At 43.1% G+C, this 24,481-nt stretch overlaps 1 protein-coding gene across 1 annotated transcript in view; it reads left to right on the plus strand.

The window, feature by feature from the left end:
- The window catches only part of dlgap2a (discs, large (Drosophila) homolog-associated protein 2a), a 132,140-nt gene that overhangs the window by 48,488 nt on the left and 59,171 nt on the right, over positions 1-24,481 (plus strand). The window contains exon 3 of the mRNA XM_053435166.1: positions 23,227-24,374. Within this exon, the coding sequence (XP_053291141.1) occupies positions 23,295-24,374 (1,080 nt within the window). The 5' untranslated portion in view covers positions 23,227-23,294. The remainder of the gene's footprint in view (positions 1-23,226; positions 24,375-24,481) is intronic.

Below are 24,481 nucleotides of genomic sequence, written 5' to 3' on the forward strand. Positions count from 1 at the left end.
ACATCATTAGCAGAGTAGCAACAGCTCCCGTCCTCACAAAGAAACAACGGGTCAGATGTTCATTTGAAAAGCACTTAGAGCCCAGCAGATAATCACTGTTCTTACTGTATCAGTTACATCACTGGAGTTAGAGGTAAGAATATGCTTTGTGTTGATGTGAATATGAACACCAGCATTGATTTTGGTGGCCTCTGCAGACAGCTAGACTGAAGACCTGAATATTTTGTTTTCAATTTATATGAATAAAATGCTTTTCTGGCTGATACATGAAGTATTAATATATTATGATTGGGGCTGTATGTTAACAACGTGATAAAAACTAAATCTGAGCAGCATTAAATCTCTATCAAAACATATTTCCCTTATGATTTAAGGGATTGATTTGTAGAATTTATAGGTAGGATGTTGAGCAAATACTCGGATATAAATAGAAAAAAATTAATTTGCACAGGACTGTAAAAGGCTGTCTCTATAATGTGGAGCACAGTCTCCTCAGTATTCAAGCACTGCATGTATTCAGTGCCCCTCTAGACATTTCCCCAGGAGAGTGGGGGGGGGGGGGGGGGTTCTTGGAGTTATAGGTAATATTATTATCCCCTAATGGATATTATCCCTGAGCCCCAAAACACTGTCCTGTATTATTTGGGCAGCATGGATTTTTAATTTTCAGAAAACCATTTGCATTGTATGTTGGCTAGACGAATGGAAAGCATGCCAGACCACTGGCCAAGGTCAAGCTGTGCATTATACAGTTACTCAGATAATGCACTCTGTTCCCCTGTAGTTTCCATTTGCACTCTGTTTATGGTGAACAGTTAAATGATATCTTCAGGAATTCCTTTAAGATATATATATATATAGATGGATGAATAGATTGAAATGTAAGTCAGAAACTTTTATAAGCTCTACAGGGTTCCAGTTGTTATCACTACTGTTAGGAATTTAAATTCTAGCTGGTATGTGGGTCTGACTGTACTATTTGCAATAAAGGCAGAAGGGGGGGCCTTGAGCAGTTTTAGGAACATCATATTCCTTTCGCCAATGGCCTACATGGCATCAGCTGTGTCAAGGCCGTTCATGAAGAGAACATTTTGCTTAGCAACTATCAGAGTAGTAGGAGCGTCACGGAGAGCGGCTTCTTGTCACTTCCTGGATTCCTTGACAAGAGGCGGGGGAATACAGCTGTGGACCAATAAGGGAGAACCAAATTGATTTGCGGTAACTCCCCTTCAATCTGTCATAACCAATCATATTAAATCTACTGTTATAATTATATCAAACCCCTTTTGTTCGGGGCCATTATTAACTACCTATTGCTAACTTATTTAGCCTAGGCTGTGATAATTGTCCATAGCTATGTTGTTCATTTCATTGCATCTCAATAAATACTTAAATTGGACCAGTCCGACTCTTCTCATATTTAGGATAAACCAACACGCCTTAACACTACCCAGAAGTCAATTGGCCACATTTGCCCTTAAATGTCAGTCAACCATCGTCATGAGACTTTAATGGTTTAATGTCCTCTGGAAGAAAATAGAAAAGAGTGTTTTGTTTTTGGGACCTGGCCCTGGGAGGCCAACACAATGTTTCAGAGACTTATAGTGTTCGAGAGGATGGCGAGGCAGCAGCTTTATGTCCCTAACAGCCTGATCTGAGAGAGAAAGCAAAAAAGATCTGAAGATTGACTGAAGCTGCCCACTGAAGTGGGATTAAGAAAAACACGCTATTTAAACTGCAAGCATTTTCTTTCCCCTCTTCAGGCGGCAATGAAAAGTGCAGCACGCAGTCAATCTTTTGAGCTTATCATCAACCAAAGTTGCTCTTTCAGCTTTTTGCAGTCACAGACATGCATGGAGAAGCACAAAAGCACCACTTACTGTCACACAACACACTCTCCTGCCGCTTTCCTCGGCCACTTTGATATTTTTACACCTAATAATACCCTTCAGTACATCTAAAAATGTATTTTTAATGTCTCCGCACAGACATCCATTCAGGTGCGCGACATATAAAATCTTATCAGGAAAACATAATGGAGGAGGCTGTGTGGAGAAAGTTGTAGCAGATTTGCTGGCACTGCCTCAGACATTACATGCCATCTAATCTAGCTTCAATTTGAGTGCAGGCATGACAAATGTGTGGGGATGTATCTGTCCTGGAGATTGAAATGAAACAATTCTCTCTCAGAAACACTCTCCACTGCCATCGATCTGTCCGCCTCGGACTCTCCAGCTACGACAAAAATCAGTGGCTGGAGTAATGAGAAGGCAGGGATACAGATGCCTCACCAGTGGGAGCTGAGACCTTCAGGAGCTTTGGCAGAAGTTCAAATCAGAAGTTGAGAGACCCCAGGCTGCAGGTGAGAGTAGAGCGCCCACTTTTAGATTGGCTCTGGTTTCTGCTTAATTTCTTACTTTATTTACTGCATTGACGTTTGAGAGAATCCTCATTAAATAAGTTTTTATAGCTGGAACCAGACCGAGCAGCCAAGAGATGAATCGTGACCATAAAACATTTTATTCGGAAGCAGAAAAATATTGGACAATGGAATAAAGGCAAAGGTACAACACTGTTTACACAAGATATATTAGGGGTTTAGGAACTACGTGTCCCATAAACCATTGTGACTTCTACTTCTTGACTTTGGCCTTGTTTTGAATATATTGTAGTTTGTGTCTTGTATGTATGTATATAGCTTTTCATACAGTGTATAGTACAGTAACCTAGTGTATAACCCTGAACCAACCGATTGTAGTCAAATGTAGCCAACATGCAGTTTCAATAGTATCAGCGAGCTCCACTAATCAGAGATGACCCTATTACACCTAAGGATTGTGGGTAATGACTTCTCCTTGACAACTTGAAAGACTTTTTTTTCTCAAAACTTGTGGCTTCAACAGGAACAAGTAACACTGTTTTACACTGTTGTAACTTGTGCTAGTCTACTTTGATGGTTCAAATATTATGACTGATAATAGGGGGTTGGGAGTTTGAACCAACTCAGGCGGGAATGTCTTGAAAAAAAGCTTTTTGTGCAAGCTCCCATTTATGACTCATTATAAAACCACAGCGAGAGCATGTTGGCCCCAAAAAAAGAATGAAAATCATCGAGGTGACTCACAGATGAATTAATCTCCAAATGTTTGTGCTGTTATCGCCCATAAGCGTCATGTTCTGAGGCAGAATACGGTCAATAAAATGAGAGTGATACTTTTGAATTCATCGCTGCGTCGAACCTCACTGTAGCTCATGTGGTTTTATTGGGCTCTGGGGGAGATAACAAGAGCAACTGACCGTCTGCATGCAAATGGTCTCATTACGAGGAAAGCTCCCCGGGGCTGTGATATAAATTGGCCAGGGGAGGTGTCATCACTCTGCTCCTGGTGCACACATCATTCAGCTCCTATTTGATGATGGCGGTTAAATACCAATCACTCCACTTGATCATTTGGATAAGTGAAAGTATAGCGGCGAGAACCAACTGAGCGTTATGTAGCTATTGGTTAGGTAACACTTATATAGTAAACTAGAAAAAACGATGTATAAAACGTATATAATCTTAAACATTATCAAAGCACCACTTGTCCTAACAGCTTTACCTTTGTTGTCCCTGTTATTTGTACTAAATATAATCAGTGTGTTTAAAAGCATTTTCACAAATAGGTCTGCACTAATATAAAAGTTTGAATACTGTATGTATGCATTATGTTAGGCTCACAAACAAGATGAAAGTGCTTACACAGGAATCAACTATTCTGACCAATATCAAAACATTTATTCATATATATTGTTAAAGTGGAACAAAGGGTCAAAGTCATCTCAAACAGACCATTAACATTTAGATTCACAGAGTTATCCTTAATGTGACACTATCTCCAAAGTTGGCCCATCATTCTGTACATTGCAATATACATGTATGAAAAGTTGAAAGTTGGTGAGCAATGTAGTTATACTGCATTCAAATTCAAAATTCTTCTTGTTTTATAGGTTTTTGCAGTTTGTTAATTTCATCACTGCATTATATTGCATATTAATTAAGTTTTAACCTTGTCTAATTGCTGGTTAATAGCTCAGCATTGTATTCTTAAAAATAACCAAGAATAGTGTTGCATCCACTAATGTCTTCGGTACATTGAGACTAAAGTAAAAAGAATCCACAAATACACAGAATCCTTCAGACTATGAGGATTATTCTCTCTGCTTCACATCCATCTCTCCTGCCTGTGCCCTCTTCTCAATGTGAGTGTGTCCACTGCCTCTCGCTGCTGTGGTCAACAGTGTCGAGTTCTTCTCCCCCCCAGGGGAACTGCCTCTTTCTTCAGAGCCGCTTATTAAAACCCCAAACCTGGCCTCTGGGAGCCTCTTACTCTCTTTCTCCTCGCCACCTCTTCCTCGGTCTCTCCTCTTTAAACACACACACACACACACACACACGCTGGGGCAAAGGTGCAAGATTCTCTCCAGTTTGTTCCACCCAGTCAGGCGTGAGCAACAAGAACCAATTACTGTAATATGACTCATAAAATTCTCTCACTCCTCCTGAACCACCGATGTCATCATTTCACACCACTTCTCTGCCGGCCCTTTCATTTTCAGACAGCCGTGGCCTATACGATCAAGAGCCCCCGAGAAATTAATCACCGCTTTGCAAAGCGATGGCACCTCAGAGATGCTAGTGATTACAGAGCAATGCAAACTCACCATATTTAAGCCCTGCATCATTTTTTGATTGGAATCAAAAGTTTCCCGCCGCATTCTTATTCATGAATTCTCCACAGATGCATCACTTGGGCAGCAAAGCGTTAGGCAGGCCCAGAGATATCGGATGATGCACCGACTCGCTGCTGAATCGCGGGCACACTGTTGCTATGTGTATGCTCGCAGCGCGGAGAAGAATGGATCAGGAGAGTAGGAGACTGATGGCTACTGTCAGGCTGCAGCACGGGTGATTCACGAACACCCCTATTTTCACCCATCTGAATTTCCTCATAATGTTCCGCTCCTCGCTGTCTCCTTTTTCGCCGGCGTTTTATTTTTATACGATTGTGCCAGGGACGGGAAATGACCTCAGATTCTTTCTCGTTTCAAGCGAACTGTCGTCACTGACATTTTGACAATGTGCTTCCTGAGGATAGCTCATAAAAGCGCGGGGGGGATGTAGTTCGGTGACACGACACTCATCAGTTCATTGTGGCGCATTGTTTACAAGTTGATAAGCTCAAACAGCTTGAGGTCACGAAGAAGCACAATCCCTTTTACGTAATAGGGGAGACTCAGTCCTCTGGGCCCTAGGACAGACAGTAAAGTCTTTCGCCGACCCTGAATCACCATGACGTGGGAGATAATGAATACGACTCGCCATCCTACAAAAGGACATTGGGATTTTTTTTTTTTTTTTTTTTGTGCCCTCAAGGATGGGCTGGTTTCATTGCCAAACTCTGCCTCTCACTTCAGGTTATCCCTCTCATGTTCATGCACCGAAATCAAATTATTATGCTCTGCAGCCTCTTCATTTTGGCAGATATTGGGCTCATGAGTGCTGGGAAGAGATGACAGATCCTGAAAATGTTGACCAGCAGGAAATAGGGCTTACTTCTGTGATACTGTCTTCTCTTTTTCTGCCGGAATACCTCGCAGTCCTTGTGAAAACCCATAATGCGACCTAATGTTCCATGGAAAATGTTTTTAATAATATGTGTTAGGGAACATGCACATCCACCACGTTGGAACTTAGCAGCGACTCCATCTGCAGCTCTATTAGCTATTAACCTCAGTGCAATGCAGGTGAGCAAGTCAGACAGATTTCCCAGTGGCCCAGAATTCATTGACTCCGCTCAGGCTCAGACTTTGTAGCGACATAACACACAAGTGCTCGGAGGACCAAAAGTTTAGCGAGGAAAATTTAACGATGCCGAGGAAACAACATCGCCATTATCGCTGGAACATGGAACCTTTCATAATAATTCTGGTCGATAACGTCTCGTCACTGTGCCTAATGAGCTGCTCCACGTTTTCTTTTTTAAAATAATTAAAAATTGTCCCTTCTTTTTAACAGGGAACACTGGAAACACAAAACTCTACCACGTGTGTGTCTTTCCGAGGTTCAGTTCTAGAACTGGTGACTTTTTGTTGCAAAATATGAAAACGTCCTCCCTCATTCTGATTTTTAAGAGGCTACAAACTCAATGAGGGGAAATCAAAAAGAGAGGGACAGTGCTCACAGCTTGAGCTGCTGAAAGGGACGGTCATTATTTCCATCAACAATTATGACAAACCTGCACTGCTGTGAGGTTGGGCCGACTCATCCGCCTCTCCCCCCAGCCCCGGCCACATCAGGGAACATTTGAATCATCCACGAATGAGGCTGATTCGCTCACAAATGATTCCTCCTACCATACAAGGTTTTGGGAAGTGTTATGTCATTGCTTGGAAATGATTGATCGGAAATGCGATTCAGAAATTCTCCCGGTAACTACCAAGGGGGGGGATAGTTGGTTTTGGAGCTGAATACGAGCCGATGATGATGATGATGATGATGATGATGTGAATCAACTTCCAAAGCGTCCTAGCTCCACTGATTACCTCAAACTTCTTTGTCCGGGAAATTCCCTCTGCGCTGAAAAAAAAAGAATGAGTGCCCTTTTTATTGTCGTCATCCATGTTCAATCCCAGTACCTCCTGTGGCAAACTTAACCTCCGGACACAATAGTCTGCCCTTTTTGCCCTGGTCTGTGTGTGATGATCAGCATCAGTCTGACGTGGCAATAATCCAAGATCAGTGGGGTTAATAGTGTGTACTGTGTCCTCACCCTAAAGGCCCCTCACTTCCCCCGAGGGGTTTTCATAATGACTCTGTGCCTGGGTCCAGTGGACCTCAGGAAACAGTAATTCCTCACCCAGCCTCAATGAAGGTCACCCTGGGTTAATCTTAGTGGCAGGAAGCTGGGCAGTGGAGCCGAGGATGATGGATGCCTGCCACGGCTCGTGATCCTCCATTGGATGTGTCTTGCCGGAATGTAATGCACCCTGTTGCTTTAGCGCCAATAATCACATGGAGGTGGAATTAAACCTGTTTGGCGTTTTTGTGGATTTAAAATAAGGCAGCGGTGAAGTTCTTCTGGCACTCTGCAGCGGGACACTACCTCTGAAACCGTCTGAAGTGCTTTCAAAGAGCACACAAGATACTTCATTTTTGGTTCACCGTGCTTCACAGGGACAGCCGGGCTCACTTAGCGTTCATTTCTAAAAAACAAACAATCCATCACCGTCGGCCACCAGGGCACTTCTGTAGAGGTAATGCAACCTGTGGTATTTCCCCCTGGCGCCCCGAGGAGCTCTCTAACCTGTTGAAATCGTGCCCGCACCGTCACTTATCTGCCCCGTGTCTGCAAAACATTGTGACGGCTCAACAAGACCTTCTGTCTGAATGGCTGAATGTCTCCGTATCTCTCTTTTGCTGTGATTCACTGGGTTTGATTCATGTGGTTTTTAGATGTGGGTCGACACGAGCTGCAAGGCAGCAGTGACAACAACCTGACAGACGCTGGTTTATTATTGTTTGTCATCAGCAGGGGGAGGTGAGGAGGTGGGAAGATATCGCCCATGTGTTCCTGCCTGACAGTCAGTGTAATTGTGACAGTGGCTTCACTTTGGCTGCGACAGTAAATATAATGGGTGAGAAACTTACCATTGTTTTAATCAGTAAATAATTAATTCATACCTTTTATATTTGATTGATTCATTGTTGATGAATGAAGTTAAAAACATACTAAAAAATACTCATCCAGTGTGAATTAACAGATGGATTGGCACAGTATTTCCACTATGCCTGTCATTGTCTCCATATGTCTGCTGTGGTTCCCCAACTTTTCCCCAATCAGGAAGCTAACGTTCTCCTCGAGGATTGGATGGTTTGTCATGAAATCTTGGGATGCAGTGGTTCGCACAGTCACCTCACAGCAAGGAGGTATCTGGGGTTCAAACCTGCCAGCCGACCAGGGTCTTTCAATATGGGGATTGCATGGTCTCCCTGTGTCTGTGTGGGTTTATTGTGGGCTCCTTTCACTCTGATGTACCTGTCCAGGATGGACCCCACCTCTCACCCAATGTCTCCTGGGATTGGCTGCAGCCTCAGTACGACACTCAAAGGACAAGCGCTATGAATAATGGATGGTGGGATATTCAGGATGAATAACTATTGCAGATTTCATCCAGCATTGTCATCAGGAAATAATTCTATTTGACAATTCACCCTTGGTTTAACTTAGTTTTGGTCTCATCACATGCAAAGGGAACAACATTCTTATTAGTTGCAGCTTTACTTTATGTTCAGCCCTAATTGGCCCACATGCTGAATAAAGATGATGGACATTTGAACTGCTAAACATCTGCCCAGGAGGTTCGTATCCAGGATATTTTGGCTTCATTTCTGAATAATGGGAGAAATCGGAGATGCCTCGTCCATCTTCTGATAAAGTCTATGATACAGCCTCAAAGTGCTGCTCCAATCAAAGTACTCAGAACCTAAACAGCAGATTGTGAGGCTGAAAACCAGGTGTTTTTTTATTTGATGTTGCGCTTGAAAGATTCATCTAAAATCAGGACGTGTTGTGGATTAATTAGTTTCACTAGAACAGGGTTGCATATAAGTGTGTGTGCTGTGCAGGAAGTGGTAGCAGTCAATTTGATATAGGAGGATGTTTAAGTTTGAAATTAGTTTAAATAACTATTTTGTAAGTAATAGGAGGAGATTATTCACTGCAACACCGGTTTTATGATCTTCCCTTTCCACTGAATAGTTCTTGCAAATGAGGAGATAAGGTTCTGTTTAAATTCAAGTGTGCCCACTGGTCATATACCATCTTACTGATGATTCATTACTACATGCAAAATTGTGATAGCAGTTTAAAGAGATCTCAGAGTTCAGAGCTCAATCTCACACTAACAAAACTTTAAAACTCACATTTTATATCAGAGAGTCAAACCGCAGCAGTTGAAGTCTAAACATTGTGACCTTTGCTATCAAGTCAGTCTTCACCTATCCTGTGACCTTAGAGTGAATCAACAATCTCATTGGAAAACCCATAAACACTTTCAATAGTTCCAGTGTCATTTCACTTTATATACTCATATAATGCAGCTCTGCCCCTCCTGTGACTGTAACAGAGACACAGCCAGTTCATCCCTCCTGATCTGGTCATCGTCACAGCCGCCTCCCGGTAGAACGTCAGTGAACGAGTCCCTGTGCGTTGTGAGCATGCACGGCATCAATGACTCAAGGTAATGAGTCAGTATCTATTCCCTTTATCAGACTCACAAAGCCCATGAACAAGGAGACCAGCATCAATTAAATCCCCACCTCACTGTTCACGTACAGGCGACATTAACGTATGACAAGTGAAACATAATTAGTTATTAAATTGTATTAAATTGACCATTGAGGGAACCAGATTCACAGCATGTTTCATACATTCCCTGTTAATTCATGCCAAACAGCGTTAATCCATCATGAGCATGCCTTGCTGCATGCTTCGTCTTGACTCACCTTGTCTATGTTAATTCATGCTCTGCTCCGGATCCTTCTCCCCCCCCCCCCCCACCCCCCATGTCCTGCGTTTCTGCCTTTCCTGAAGGCTAAAATGACGAGAGACAGCACGATGCTTGTTTTCATTTATAAGAGGATCACATACGCTCGCACAGATTTCTTAACTAACCACAGCGCTTTGTTGATGTTTAAACCACACCTGCAAATATCGAATGCTTTGTATTTCACGTTTTTCCACTGAAGATGAATCCGCTACCTCACCCAAACTGCTCTGCTCTTCGTTGCTCTACGATCCTCGGCTCTAACGGTGAAGCAGTTGTTGTAGGCTCATTTGTGTGCGTCCTGCGCTCACATCACATACAGGAATTTTTCAAAGCTCAGGCCTCAAGGACGAGCATTAGAGGCCAATCAGAAAGCAGTGTGATGCAACGATGCGGTCATTACCCTCAGGGGTTCGCCTTGTTGGAAATGGAGATGAGAGTGGGAGCGGCCGCGTAAATTGATTTCAGTCGAGGGACAGACCACCCATATGTCGTGCCATTTCAATATTCATACGGATGAATATTTCATCGCCCACATTTATAGGGCATTTTGTTGTGCGAATGTTTTACTGCATGATTTAAAAATGATGGTAACAATGAGGCAAACTACCATTAACAACCTACTGTGGCATAATTGCCAGACAGGGGACTGGGGGCAGATTTAATTGGTCTTCTCCTCTCAGGACAAAGAACTCGCACAGCCGGGGCTCGTTCTGCCTCGTCCTTCTAATTTGAATTATCAACTTGAATCCGATCTTTTGGTACGAGCTGCATCATTGTATATACTTCAGGTACTCGTGTAGAATGCATGATGAAAAACACAAAACTTAATATTCATCCTGTTTTTGCCTCATTATTTATTAATTTTTTTGTCAATGAATTGTTAATCAATAGCCCTAAACCCAATGATGATCATAAGACTAAGTATTGTCTTTTGTGAAATGACAATCAGTCAGTTTGTGGCATTTTTATGCCTCCACGTCGGCAACAGCCAATATGTTTTCGGGTTGTCCTTGTGTCTCTCAGTCCTCCCCACTCTTGTGAACCAGATATCTCTAAAGCCTTTAAGGAATTCCATCAACCTTCACTTTGACTCAAGTCTGAAATAATTAAATTTCGTGGTGAAAGGTCCAGGTCATTGTGACCTCACAAAACTCTTTCATGCCTTGTGAATACGTTATCTCTCGAACGCCTTGAAAGAATCCTTTTAAATTTGGTCCACATGTTCACATACACTCGCATATTAAGTGATTCAATTTGAGTGGTCAAAGGTCAAAGTCCAAGTGCGGTTTAAAGAAAACATGTATATGGCCTCTTTGATATGTCAAGTCTGCCTTAGGAGAATTTCTTGAAAGTCTGACCATTTGTCACTAGTACTTAACTTTATTAACTAATTCGATTTTTGTTGTCTAGGTCATGGTTACCATAAAACTGGAAAAAGTTGTACATACACTGAAACTGCTGTTTGGCAGATAATGCAACAGCAGTGCATTAATTATTGGTTTATTAACTTTTTTTAAAAATAACGGGGATGGACACACATAGCTTTTGTTCTTCAAATTTGGGCACAGGATGCAACATATCTAACAGCCTCTCAAATAGGACGCACATTGTTGGCTTGTTACAACATACTTGTTCTACAATATACAGACATTGGAGGGTGAGGCCATTGAGTTGATACACAGCTAGTGGCTGTTAGGACTGTCGCATCTCCCCGTGCACTGCACATGCCCCGGGGCTAAGACTAACACTCTGGTCCCGGCTGTGATGTGCTCAAGCTTTGTTTCTAAGCAACATCCAGCGCAAAGCTAGGAGGTAATGAACAAGAGAGAGTCGCTGTGGAGTCTTGATGGGGCGGGAGGATGGAGGGAGAGATGGAGGGATGGGTGTCTGGTGTGATGATTCCTTTTAAAGGGTTTTGCTTCAGTAACATGTCAGAGATTGCTGTAATAGCAGCATTGCATTTCAGCAGGATCTCGAGGTATGTAACTTTCGAGCCGTGGCGCCCGTCTTGGTATCGACAAACATCTTATCCGTAGCTCATAAATTGTATTCTCCAGGCCTGTTTTGCCGAGCAGTTAGAGTGAGTGATATAATGAAAGGTATGTTGTTTGTTATTTACCAGAAAGCTTTCTCTGCATGCTGCCTGTGTTATTTATCATAACACTGTGTGTACCCTGTTGTTGTTTTGTATTGCAGCAGCAGGAAATATTCCCAAGAGTTAAACTTCCAAGTCAAATTGTTTTGTCACCTCCATTTCTTTGACCGTGCGAGTGTTCCTGACAAACTTTTTGCTGTTGTCGCTGAACGCTGCTCCATCTTTCACCCCCCCCACCAGTCTTGTTCACCCGCTCCCTCAATCTGACAGCGAACTGATTTCCACACGCAAATACATATGTGCTAAACATTCTTACATTACAAATTGCTTGCGGTCCCGTCACAGGGATTCCAAAATGTCTTGTGGAAGAGGCTGCTGCAGGACCCCTGGGAATTTGTGCCAAAAGGAGAGTGAAGTGCGAATATCAACCGAAAATGGGAAACATGTTTGGCCCGTCACCGATCAATCTCTTGGTCTTGAGTTGTTTTCTCTGTCTTTCTGTTACACACTTCAACGAGCAGGTGACAGCTCGAGCTTTTAACAACGACTAAATCCAATCCAGTGCGCCTGTCACGAAAGCCTACAGCCGTGTCTTCCGCATCTCCTCTTATCCCATTACAGCTACTTGTATTGGATCTTGGGATGGGGGTGGTGGAGGGGGTGGGCACTACATCAGCTCACTCACTCCATTGAATTATTACTGTAATCACTACCTGGGGGAAGCCAATGAAAGCCAACCTGCCCCCTCAGGAGTTCCTCAGCGCAGATGTTGACTTTGAGGCGGCATGAGTGTGACTGAGGGTTCTGATCTGCTTTGCTCTTTTAAGTCACACAGCAACGTGCTTCAGGTGGGAGAACACAGATGCAACAGGTAGCTTTTACCAAAACCTGTTATAATGGCCTTATTTGCTGTAACTGCCACTGTTGCAGACCCAACCTACAGTATATGTGTAGTGCAGTAGTTATCATGCAACATGTCAAACAGCCCAGTTTGTTGTGACCTCTGTGTCCATGGACTCTTTCTCCCCTCATTGGTCTATCATTGTCTTTGACGTTGTTTCCATTACTGTCTGTGTTTTTGGCATCAACTCTTTATTTCTAGGAGGCGTGTCTGGTGAGCTGAAACCAGACACACATTATCACTCGATGCAAAGGAGCCAAATTCCCTATGAGGGACTATTTTGTAAAACAGTTTTCTCTCCTTTGAATTTACATCATTTATGACCATTTCTATGCAGATGATGCACTATTGAGTGTGTATATTTTCAAGTATCTAAAGCTGAAACAATAAGTCAATGTGAAATAGGTGAATCTGTTCAATCTCCGCTGGTAGCAAAGATTTCTCTTCGTCGCTGCTTTTATTGGTGAAAAACAGCACTTTTAGTGGACGTTCTGTGGACTGTCGCAGTTTCCCCATAAGATTATATTGTAGATGTAAGCTGCTGTCGGAAGTGATCTACTGTACCGATGACAAACGTTTTTGTAAGGCACATTTATAAACACACGGCCAAAGTTAAAAAATTCAGAAATTCCCCTTTATTGGAGAACTACTTGTGTTAAAGTTTTTATTTAACTCAGAACATTACCAGTTGATTTCACTTCCTCTACGTTAGATTTGTGTGTTGCATATAATCAGGCCGTATCATGTCTTATAATTTCCACAGTAGTTGCGTTTACGCTCCTTCATTTATTTTGTGGCACAGAGCAACAGTGAACTTCACACAGGTAGATTTATGGTTGCAGACAGATAAGTTACGACATCGTTTCCCTGTGTCTCATTACTGGACTACAGCTTTGCAATTGCTGTGTTTGCATTCATTCATTTATGCAGAGTGGCGACTGCTGTGAGCAGAAGCTTTGCAAGTGTACTCTCTGCGTGAAGTGTGTGTTAGTGGAAATGAGAGGACAACTGAGGGTGTATCCTCTACTTCCTTAGGGTTGTTCCATAGTATTGAATCCCCTTCTTACAAAATCCACTCATATTAGAGACAAGCAGGGGAAAACACAAACAGATAATCACTGTTCTTGTGGGTTTCATCTGCGTGTCTTTGTTTTTTTTGTTGGCAGGATTACGTAAAGCTTTCGGACAGATTACAACAATTTTGGTGCAGATCCATATCAGGGGACAGGTCCTTTCTTGTATATTTCGATATAGGTAGTTTATTTTTGTTTGATTCATCAGAGAATAATTCATGGATCTTGCTTAAAAAAATTGCATCTTAATTTTTTTGTGTAGGGGACTGATATTTATGAGTGTGTGCAATTTGGTGAAGATCAAAATAGAAATCCAGAACCTGCGAAATAAAATGTGGTTTCATTAGGGGACTGTGGCCTTGGTGTGGCCATGTCAGTTATGGCGTAGCCCACTATATACTGTGACCTCAGAGCCTTATGCATAGCCCTTAATGCAGGAGTAGAAATCGAACTTTAGCTGCAGCCCTAAAACTGTGATGTTGACTTTTTAAATTACGCTGTAGCATAAAGCTACAGGTGTGAGATACATGCTATTATGTAGCAATAACACCAAACTGTACAGTCACATTAATGATAATGGTGGGGGCTGTCTGCAGTACATCACTCAAGAGGTGTATTGTTTAACGCTTCATGTAGTGGCAGTAGCTGCTGTTTGGCTGCTCCATCACTGCCTGTTGAATGTGTCTTTTTTGTATGATGCGTTTTCAGTGCAGCCGAGGCTTTGTCAATAGCACTTATTTCATTCTACTGCTGTGAATTAGGCCAGTAAAACACTGGGAGAGGCACTTACGCTAATTACATTTTACCGTCACATGTGTCCAGGTTCGCCTTCGCTCCCCTGAGCTACATGCAACCTTTATCCATTCACATCAATACGTGGGTGTTGTCGTGTGCGAGAGTGTCTGCGTGTTCACAACTGAGTGCTTTAGCGTTTTATGTCTGTGAAAGTTTAGTGTAGCAGTGTTTGAATTCTTATATTCACACACATTTCCCTGCGATCCTCATGGTTATTATGTGCGTGCATACCATCAGTAGCACTTGTTTCCACCCATAGATGTTGTCAGTGCACTTAATTTTTCTGATTTTGTCCAGATTAACATCACAGCGAATCATTTAACGCGCTGATTGACTTTGCGGCACTAATGTTCCGGCTGACTTTGGGAGGGGGGGAAAAAGGCGAGTGAGAGACAAGGAGCTGAGCTGGACGGTCTGTATCGCCTCCATCTCCTAAAAGTCATTATGGTCGGCCCCCGCCCTCCGCGCTCTGTGCTGCTGTGGTCTGCAGAGAGGAAAATTACATTAGAGGGAAAAGGATTTCAATTATCTCCTTCAGACTGAGGACTGTGGACGCCGGCAGGGCCCGGGGGATCTGTAGTGTTTTCAAAATAAGTTCCCTGATGGGATTGTCTCTAGGGGACTGAGGGCCTGGTCTGGATCCCTCACTCTGCCGGGAAATATGAGCTGGGTCCTGGACAGTTAATACGGTGACGAAGCTGCTGCCTGAAAACCTCTTAAATGCTCATCGCCGCCTTTGACGTGTTTCTTTACGTCATCTGGGCAAATAATAACACAATGACAAAATCACTAAATCTCTCATTTCTCTCCCGAACTCCTCGGTGGCTGCAAAGCATGTGAACATCAGCGCATGTTGCCATAGCAACCCGGGAACATTTCTGAGGCTTCCTCTAACAAGTTGCCTGGCAATGCGGTCCTGGCTGTTACATAAGATGCGACTTTCTCTCTCTCTCTCTCTCTCTCTCTCTCTCTCTCTCTCTCTCTCTCTCTCTCTCTCTCTCTCTCTCTCTCTCTCTCTCTCACACACAAACACACACACTCACAGGGCCTTTCCAGTCGCAGAATTTCACATTCAGCATGATTAATTCATAGCTGCACTAGATTTATGATTCCACCATGTAAATTCAAGCCAATGCAATCCACCACACTTGGCGAGAGTTTGCGCAGCGGCATTGTTGTACTGCACGTCAGCGTCTGTGGCTGTGTTGTTAATAAAAGGGGCTTTGAAAGGATTCAGATTGAGGACGTCTCCGCTCGAATAAGAAAGCGATACAAAGATACTAAGACCATTTGGCTCCGTTCCCTGCTGTTGTGATGTTGTGTGGGATGAAATTAGGCGAGCAGACAAAAGGCTGTACGTTCTCAATATAAACATTATACGGTCTTTCGTGTTCAATGCCGAGACACAAAGGAAGAAACAGAAATTTGGGCAGTACAAAAGCCTTCAGCCTTGTCATTCAGGGAGGAACAAGTAACGCTGATTCCGTAAAATTTCTTCCCGTCACCTATCGTCCCCGTCCTTACTTTGACTGTTGGAGAGAGAGAGAGAGAGAGACAGAAGGGAGACGAGGAGAAGCGCTGAGCAAAGCACAGATAACACACTTCATCATTAGTGGGTCCACGATAAGTATTCAGACATTCAGCGGCTTCTCCTTATCTGGTCGCCATAATCTCTCTGCGGCTAATACTATATGGCCACCTTCAGCTCGCCACTCTGCTGGTGAAATTGGGTGTAAGAGAGGAGAAATTTCCATTTCACATTTGTTGGGACAGCCTGTCAATAGCTCAATCATTTTTGAAGAGATTAGTGCCAAGGTTGATAGACTCAGAGCTCTACAGAAATATGCATATCTGCCGTTATAGCTTTGCATCCATACGATTCCTGCAGCGTGCTACACCTGTTATCTCCCAGGACTCTGCCAACACATAGAGCCACACACACACACTGCTTTCACTTCATCATTACTGTTGTTTTAGAAAATAACTCTGCTACAATCTGTCCCTCCGGGCTTACAGGCAAACCCTCACATCCTCCTGGGAGAAGGATGATGGGCTCTAGGCTTTGATCACTGCAAAGGTGACCGGGAGTTCTCTGTCTTTGCCGTCTCTCACATCCAGACAACACGCTCAGGTGTGTAAGCCTAACTACAAGCAGTTCTGCGCAGCGTTAACCAGAGGCTACGGTGCAATGAGCCAAATCTCCAGTGATGCACATGTGTATCAGTCCAGGTTAGGACTGATGTTTGCCAGAAGACATGAAATGACTACACACCAGTGGACGCTCCTGAGGTGCCTTGGAGGCATTTGTTGTTTGTTAGTCTTCGTTTCCACTGTGCAGCACCGAGTGTTCATCAGTTGCGGAAGTGGCCGATTTTTATACTTTATGAGGGAATAAATGTACTCATTAGTTAGGAAATATTATTATAAATATTCAATATATGGGCTATTATAGATCTAAACTCATTCTGGCAATCTGTACAGTTTTAGCAGGAGAATAGCAAAAAAAATCTACAAAACAAATTTGCCCTATTTAGACCCATCTCGATACCATGGCTCCACTTCCTGAGTGTTCGTATCCAGGATATTTTGGCTATGTTTCTGGATAGTGAGAGGAGCTGCGTCGTCCATATTTACATATAGTCTGTGGTACACTCTGTAAACATCTTGGCTCCCCACAAGGAGACAAGGATGTATATGTCTCTGCATGTGTGTGCATGCATTTAGATAACAGCATCCACGCACGTCTGCAACACTTGACTATAAGATCTGTCAACTCTGTGTCTGTCAACTCTGTGTTTCACAGAACCGAGTGTTAAGGTCATCTTTAATAGAGTGAATCATCATGTGTGACTAGCTTCTCACGACATGAATTCCCAGTATGCCAGTTTGATTTATGACCATTTGTGAGAGCAGGTCCTGCCCCATCGCGTAAGCCTTTGAGCGTCCATGTGACCGTATACCTGTCCATATGTGACACATGCAGCTATGACTCAGCAAATATAAAAGAGTTTTTATTTTTGATCTCATGTCTTGACATAAGGTGTCAGTCACAGAAACGAACATGAAAGAAGCAGTCTTCATGTAGCGGTGTCTCGCTCAGCCAGAGACGGAGGATGTCTGTGGAAAAATGCCCAGTAATTGGCTCCCAACGGCCGTGGCAGTTTGAAACAGCTCAGTTAGTCGAGTTTTGCATTAGCAACTGGAATGCTGCATGTTCACTTTCCGTTCACGGCCGACACTCCAGACACATGCATTAATCGTGCTGCGCTGTCACTTAGATGGACAAGTGAGCGGGATATCTGCCAAAGCTGGAAACCGAGGCCTTATTTCGGCCAGAGTCGCTATGAGTTGCTGATATGATCGTGCTCGCAAAGCTGAGGGATTTACTGCTACTTTTCCTCTTTGTCCCTTCACTCCTTAAATCTAATAGCTCAGACCATTGCTGATTAACCCCTAAGGTTGAGGACACAATTCCTCTTCCTTTGATTTTCTAAGGAAAGGCCAGGATTCTAAGGAGAATGCATTTAACCTTTGGGAGACGGATAAGAAAGCCGCTCGATCGATTTGATTTGCTCAGGAAAAAAAGGACGTTTGGCTTAGCCCTGGCCATTTGAAAGGGAGACTGCCTAAGAAGCTAGACAAGGCTTTTTTATAGGAAAATATAATTATAACTTATTTTGTTGCTGCGTCAAAAATGGTATCCAAAAAAATTTGTTGCACAATATCAAGTGGCACCCTAACAAGTCTTGAGCTCTTGGCTTTTTGTCAAGCTCCATCTTGTTCTTTTTTAAACCAGCAGGATCCATGCTAGAAACTTCTGCATTGGCCTCACTCTCTTCAAACTGTGTTAATTCACTTGTTTGTGCAGCACCTCTCACGAGCAAACATCACAAACTGTTTCTATAAAACTTCTAGATGATCACGGCCAAGTCTGAAGGTCGCATGCTTCTGATCTCTCAGTCTAGTCCGGAGCTTTATTATCTTTTAACTTTGTTTTCAACTCCAGTTAGGGTCTGAGCCAGTGGAAGAGTGGGAGCTGTCAGTGATACTCAGTGCAGATATAATGCTATTTAAATGCTAATGTGTTAAGAGGAGCAAGACGACCTTTACTCACACTCTGCACGCAGGCGGAGCAGGAGCACAAACCAGAAGCCCTCAGTAAATGAGCCTCTTCCTTTGACTCTGTTTCCCTTCCATGCACGCCCTGTGTCAGATATAAAGTGTGTTTATCACAGTCAAGCCCAGGGGCCTCTGACAACATTATGGAGCTGAGTATCCGTTCAGGTGTTAAGTCAGATATGATTGGATGGTTTCGGAATGTGCAGAATGTTAAGTCAAATGTGATTGGTTTTTATTTTTCTAGGGGAAATGTCTGCTCAAGCTAGGGCTTCTCGTCAATACAGTGAAAACATTTGTGCATCTGGTGAATTGGGTTAGTTTAAAGAAAACATGGTTAAAGATTCCTGCCTATTCGTTCTTAATACAGATATCATATGCTTCTTGTCTTTATGTACCCCAACATTAGAACTGCATGACTCCTTGTAGCCTATACAAAATAGGAATACTGCCATCTTGTGCATTAGGAGCCAAACTCTCCTCAGTAGAGATCAGCGGATGTAGCCGAGGTAGCAAGGTCCCATTGATGCACACCCTCGGCCCATCAGAAGTCAGCCAATATTACAGCCAAACTGGAACACAAGCACTTGAACAAGCATAACTTTGATGCAAACTACTTTGCATGACAGAGACCATCTTTGAGAGAGAAAACAAATATGTAGTTTGGTCCCTACAAAGTCTGCTAACATTGAGTAGGTGGACTTCTTTACCTAGATTGCAGCAAGCCATCGGGGGGGTATATACTACTCAAACCCTACCTGTTCTCAAAGGCTTTTGACCAGTTGTTTCTTCATCCCCTGTCTAGCATTTTTACTACTATTTTCTGTCCTTGGTATTTTTATCCCTGTTTTTAACTCTATGAAGGGGCCTTAGGGACCTTGAAATATTCGAAGTTCTTCTTATTATTTATAGTCATAAAGAATATCTTATCTTCTAAAAATGTGTTTTTTCGAAATTCAGCACCCCTCCTAACTGTCCATCGAAGCACTTGGCACCCCAGCCAGCAAGCCGATAATGTGATGGCAGGTGCTTGTATCAGTGTAAGAAAAGAAGAAGAAAGTCCACTCCCTGTTCACAGTTACTTGTCTCCCTGTTTCCAGAGCACTTGCCAGAGAGATTCACACTCACCAAGAGAGACGCTTTCTCCTCTTTAAATATATAAATATGAAATAACCATCAGAATGCTTTGTAGTGTTAACTCTTTGAATGCTTATTTTATCTTTGCTTTTAACTAGAATACAATTCTGTATCAGCGGAGGAAGAGGAGAAGGAGAGATGGAGGGCGGATGAGTCTGTCATCTGTCGTATTATCACATGAAATACCATAGTTCTGCTGCTAGATCATTTATTCAGTGTAGCTCCCTGAGATACCTTGAGGAATGGTTGGGGCTTGGAGTATGAAAGGGACATAACTTCAGACAGAAAAGTAGCATCAGTCCTCGGTCAATAATCCACCATCATCCTTCTGCTGCAATTACCAGCGAGCAGTGACAGCAACTCACTCAGGACAAGCGTGTTCACCTGGTTTAACCTGTTGAATTGTTCCCTAAATAATTATGTTTTCATTTTCGGCTTAGTTATGTGCAGCCTGAGGGGAAAAACGTCTTATCTTTTTTTATTTAATTTTTTTTTTTTTGCACGCTCAGAGTAGCCTGGATTAATTTTACATCAGGCTGCCAAGTAGGCGTCCTCATGTAAGACCGGTAAACAGCGAGAATTTGTTTTCATCTCGACAGATGGAGGGCGACAGCAACAGAAGAGCACGGCTGCACCTCGGGGGTTGAGATCTTAGGACCTCATTAAAACTAAGTTTGAAAGGAATACATTTATATCTCATTTGAAAGATGAAGAGGAAGCTTTCAACCTCAGTAACAATTCACTGAGAGCACAGCGAGCCATTGTCTGTGTGTACGTGTGGCTGTGTGTGTGTGTGTGTGTGTGTGTGTGAGAGAGAGAGATTTCTCACAGCTCTTGTCAATAGAGTAAAATCCTCAATATAGCCAGTGATAAACATCCGTAACAGCACCCAGGGGATGTTTACAGAACACACACTGGTTTCTAACTTCTGCTACAGTGAAGCTTACACTGGTATTTGAATGCAGAGGCCTCCAATAACTATCAAGACATCCCAAATATTTAGTTTTAAAATTGTAGTAGTACTGCATAATTACAGGAAAGGTTGGGAGATGTGACTTTATATACATTTGTCACGAGGTCATGATTTTCTTGGAATCTGTTCATGTCTCAGCTCTTATCTGAGATGTGTAAGTATAAGTTGGTTTAATCATTATGGAAACATTTTTCTTTCCTGTCTTTGTGAGGGTGATGACATCTTGTGGCCCGTTCCATCAGCCAAACATAACTGAAGCAAAGAGACTCTTCTCTCGAAAGGTTAATAAAAACGACATATTCTTCATTTCACTCTTTCTTTATGGTGGAACATTTAACCTCCTGACGACCGAGGTTTCGTTTGAAATTTCTCCAACAGCTATCTGAGATCAGTAAGCCCTTATAAGTATAATAACTAAGAGTTGTGTTTTAACCAGAAGCAGTTGTGGAAAAAATGATGTCCTCAAATGAAAATATCATACTAATAATAATAATAATAGGAGCACAATTTTGACAAAAGAGAAAAAGGGTGGAATTAAAAAAAATATTTGATTGTGCTGCATGAATTTAGATCCTTTGTATGATATATTATACTTGTATTTATTTGACTGCGACAGTTTAAAGCACACTAACATGCAACAGTGCACTAATAAAAGAAAACTGTGTCATTACCTAATGACACAGAACAGAGAGGCATGTTCAATGTTATGAGAGTTTTTGGGAAAGACAAAATCTTTTGACACCATTACTAACGTGGAAAAGGAAAATCAAACAGGAAGCAGTTTTCTGGAGAAGAACAGTGGTACTAACACAACCGGATTAGATTTGCATGCACTGTACCTGTTTTTGAACCATTGTTTGAAACATGTTTTTATAGCAAAGCCTTTTAATGCCTCATTTTCTTTACTTTTAACATTTCTAAAGTTATGGTTCTTATTTTTGTTAGGTCTCGTTTTATTTTGTGCCGTTTCATTCCCATGTATATCGTAAAACCCTTTGTCACCCAATCAGATAAGTGCTTTAGCAATAAAGTTGTATTATTTTTATTGCTATTAAAATCATCATGAGCAGGACAATAACCTACAGTCTGAACTCCATCCTAACTGTATGAGAGCACCGTCATAGATGTGATAGTTTACACTTTTTGTTAGCTGCCTCTGCATCTGAATAAGCTCAGTCAAGGTGTTTTTTCTCCTCAGTTGTCAAGTTTGCTTTCGGTATTCGTGTCACTGTATCAGAATGAAGTTGATGATAATATCAAGAGAGTTTATTGACATGTTACTACAGAGATATATTTGAAAAGAGCTTGGCCTACATTTCCTCTCCGTCTATCGCTGACCCCAGTGGCTCGTGAAGTCTCCCCTTCGTTTCATGGGGTTACAATGAGAGTGAAAGTGCATGCAGCTTATGAGGCGTATCATTGGCAGGCAAGTGAGATGGATATGGTTATTCTTTCTTTGTCTTCTGGTTTCTTTTCTTGCTTTGGTGTTTCGTTTCCAGTTTCACGAAACGGGGTGGCGATGAGTTTGAATATGGATAAGCTTTTTTTTTTGCTTTTAATTTAGCGGCAGGTGAGGAGTAAAATAAAGTGAGAGACAAAATGAGTATGGTTTTATAAAATACATTAAACTAATTAATAAGATTGAACGTTTAATTAGCATAATTTAATTAAGAGTCATTAGCCAGTTCTAAACCTCATAAATCAAAACTAAAACAACGCTGGAGACCCTCAGACTAGCATCTATCTTACACTGGGATCAGCTCAACTTTTTTGTTTCCAAAATAATGCCATGTTAAGGCAGAAGATCAAGTATCATATTCATGGTGTCATTAATAACCTAGCACTTGTGTAACCCTTGAAAATGTTACCCCAATAAACCAAACACTATTTAAAGACCAGACACTGTAATTACAGTGAAGGCAGGTGGCGGTGAAGATAAAATAATCGTTTCCTCTGATTAAGTTGAATACAATTGTATAACATGCGGAGACGTCTGCCCTTGGTGACCAATCACACAGAACAGGGTGTTAATCTAAGACTTCATGGCCAACGCTAGTTGAAGGAGGGAGGGTGCATTCTGTGATCGCCTCCCAAGGACGCTTATCCGGCCATACGGCTCACAAGCGCTCTCCTCAGGGCTTTGATGGATGACACCAGTGGCACAAAGTGATAGGCTATTACTTCACTTTGCATTGGATAAATGGCAATGCAGGCTCCTACCTGTCGCCCTTCCCTCTCTCTTGTTTCCCTGTCTCTACACCAGTGGGCCGTCCTGAACAGAGCGTGAAAAATGGAAGGGCTGAGATCTTATCTGTGCAATCTGTTGATTTCACCTCCACATTTCCGATGTGCCACATTTGGAGTTTTTTTTGGTCCTTTGTAGTCAAGGTGGAAACAGCGTGTTATAACCAGCCTGTTTGAAGAAGACATGATTGGTACTAGGCTTTTTTTCGTGCTTATCATTATGTTTTAAATGCGTTTCTGCGAAAATGTGTTTGTACCCTCTGAGAGATTAATATTCTCTCTCGCTCTCTCTTGCTTTCAGACCAGCAGTATTCATGGTCGCCCTCACATTACTTCGATGAGGACAGCTACTCCTCTCCACCCAGGAACATGAAGGGTCTCTCTGGTGGCCGCCCTGCCCAGCTGCAGCTCACCTCTCCCATCTCAGCTCACACCTGTGGCCTGGCCGAGTGCGACCATTCCCTGGACCACCACCTTTATCATGGTGACTCAAGGTCACCCTCCTACCTCCTTAGCCCCACTGAGAGCTGCCCCCTTGATGGTCACCACCGCTGCTCCCCGCGAAGCTCCATCCACTCTGAGTGCATGGTGATGCCCGTGTCCATGTCAGCCACTGACCACTCCATCGCTAGTAGCACTTTCCCCCGCATGCACTACGGCAGTGCTTCACGGGACAACGGTGGAAACACGTCTGGTGGCAGGGACTCCCGAGATGACTGTGGCTCCTCCTCACACGGCGGCAGTGGCAAGATGAACCGAATCCCAGCAAACCTCATGGACCAATTTGAAAAGCAGATGCCGCTGCAACGGGATGGCTTCCACACATTGCAATACCAACGCACCTCCACCACAACCACGACCACAGAGCAGCGCAATGAAAGTCCCGGGCGAATACGCCACTTAGTTCACTCGGTACAGAAGCTTTTCACAAAGTCGCACTCTCTAGAAGGATCTTCCAAGATGAATGGCACCAAAGGCGACTCGCACCGGGAAGGCTCACACCACCACCATAACCACCACCAGGGCCACCACAAACACAGCAAACGCAGCAAGAGCAAAGACCGTAAATCTGATGGTGGTGGCAAGCAACGCTCTGGAGGATGGTGGAGCTCGGACGACAACCTGGATAGCGACAGCACATACAGGACGCCAAGCATCATGTCGCGACATCCCGTAGAACACATCAGCCACTGTTACCCTGACTCCATGCACAGCCACCTGGCAGGAGACCTGTCGCTAAAACCCTCCAAGAGCAACAACGACGTCAAGTGCTCGGCCTGCGAGAGCATAAGCATGGCACCAGAGGGCAAATTCATGAAGAGGAGCTCCTGGTCAACACTAACGGTCAGCCAGGCCAAGGAGGCCTACAGGAAGTCCTCACTCAACCTGGAGAAGCCCATGACACCAATTGACCTCAAGCCCAACATCAGGCCCTGTCACTATCTACAGGTGAGTTTGGCTGACTATGCGGTCCCATCAGTATGCACATTTTCTAGTGAAACACCACAGCTTCTAATTTCACTGATTAACAAAAATTGCAAGCACACTACTCTAGA

The sequence above is a fragment of the Pleuronectes platessa genome, chromosome 11 (genome assembly GCF_947347685.1).
Source record: "Pleuronectes platessa chromosome 11, fPlePla1.1, whole genome shotgun sequence".
In the NCBI taxonomy this organism is placed as follows: Eukaryota; Metazoa; Chordata; class Actinopteri; order Pleuronectiformes; family Pleuronectidae; genus Pleuronectes; species Pleuronectes platessa.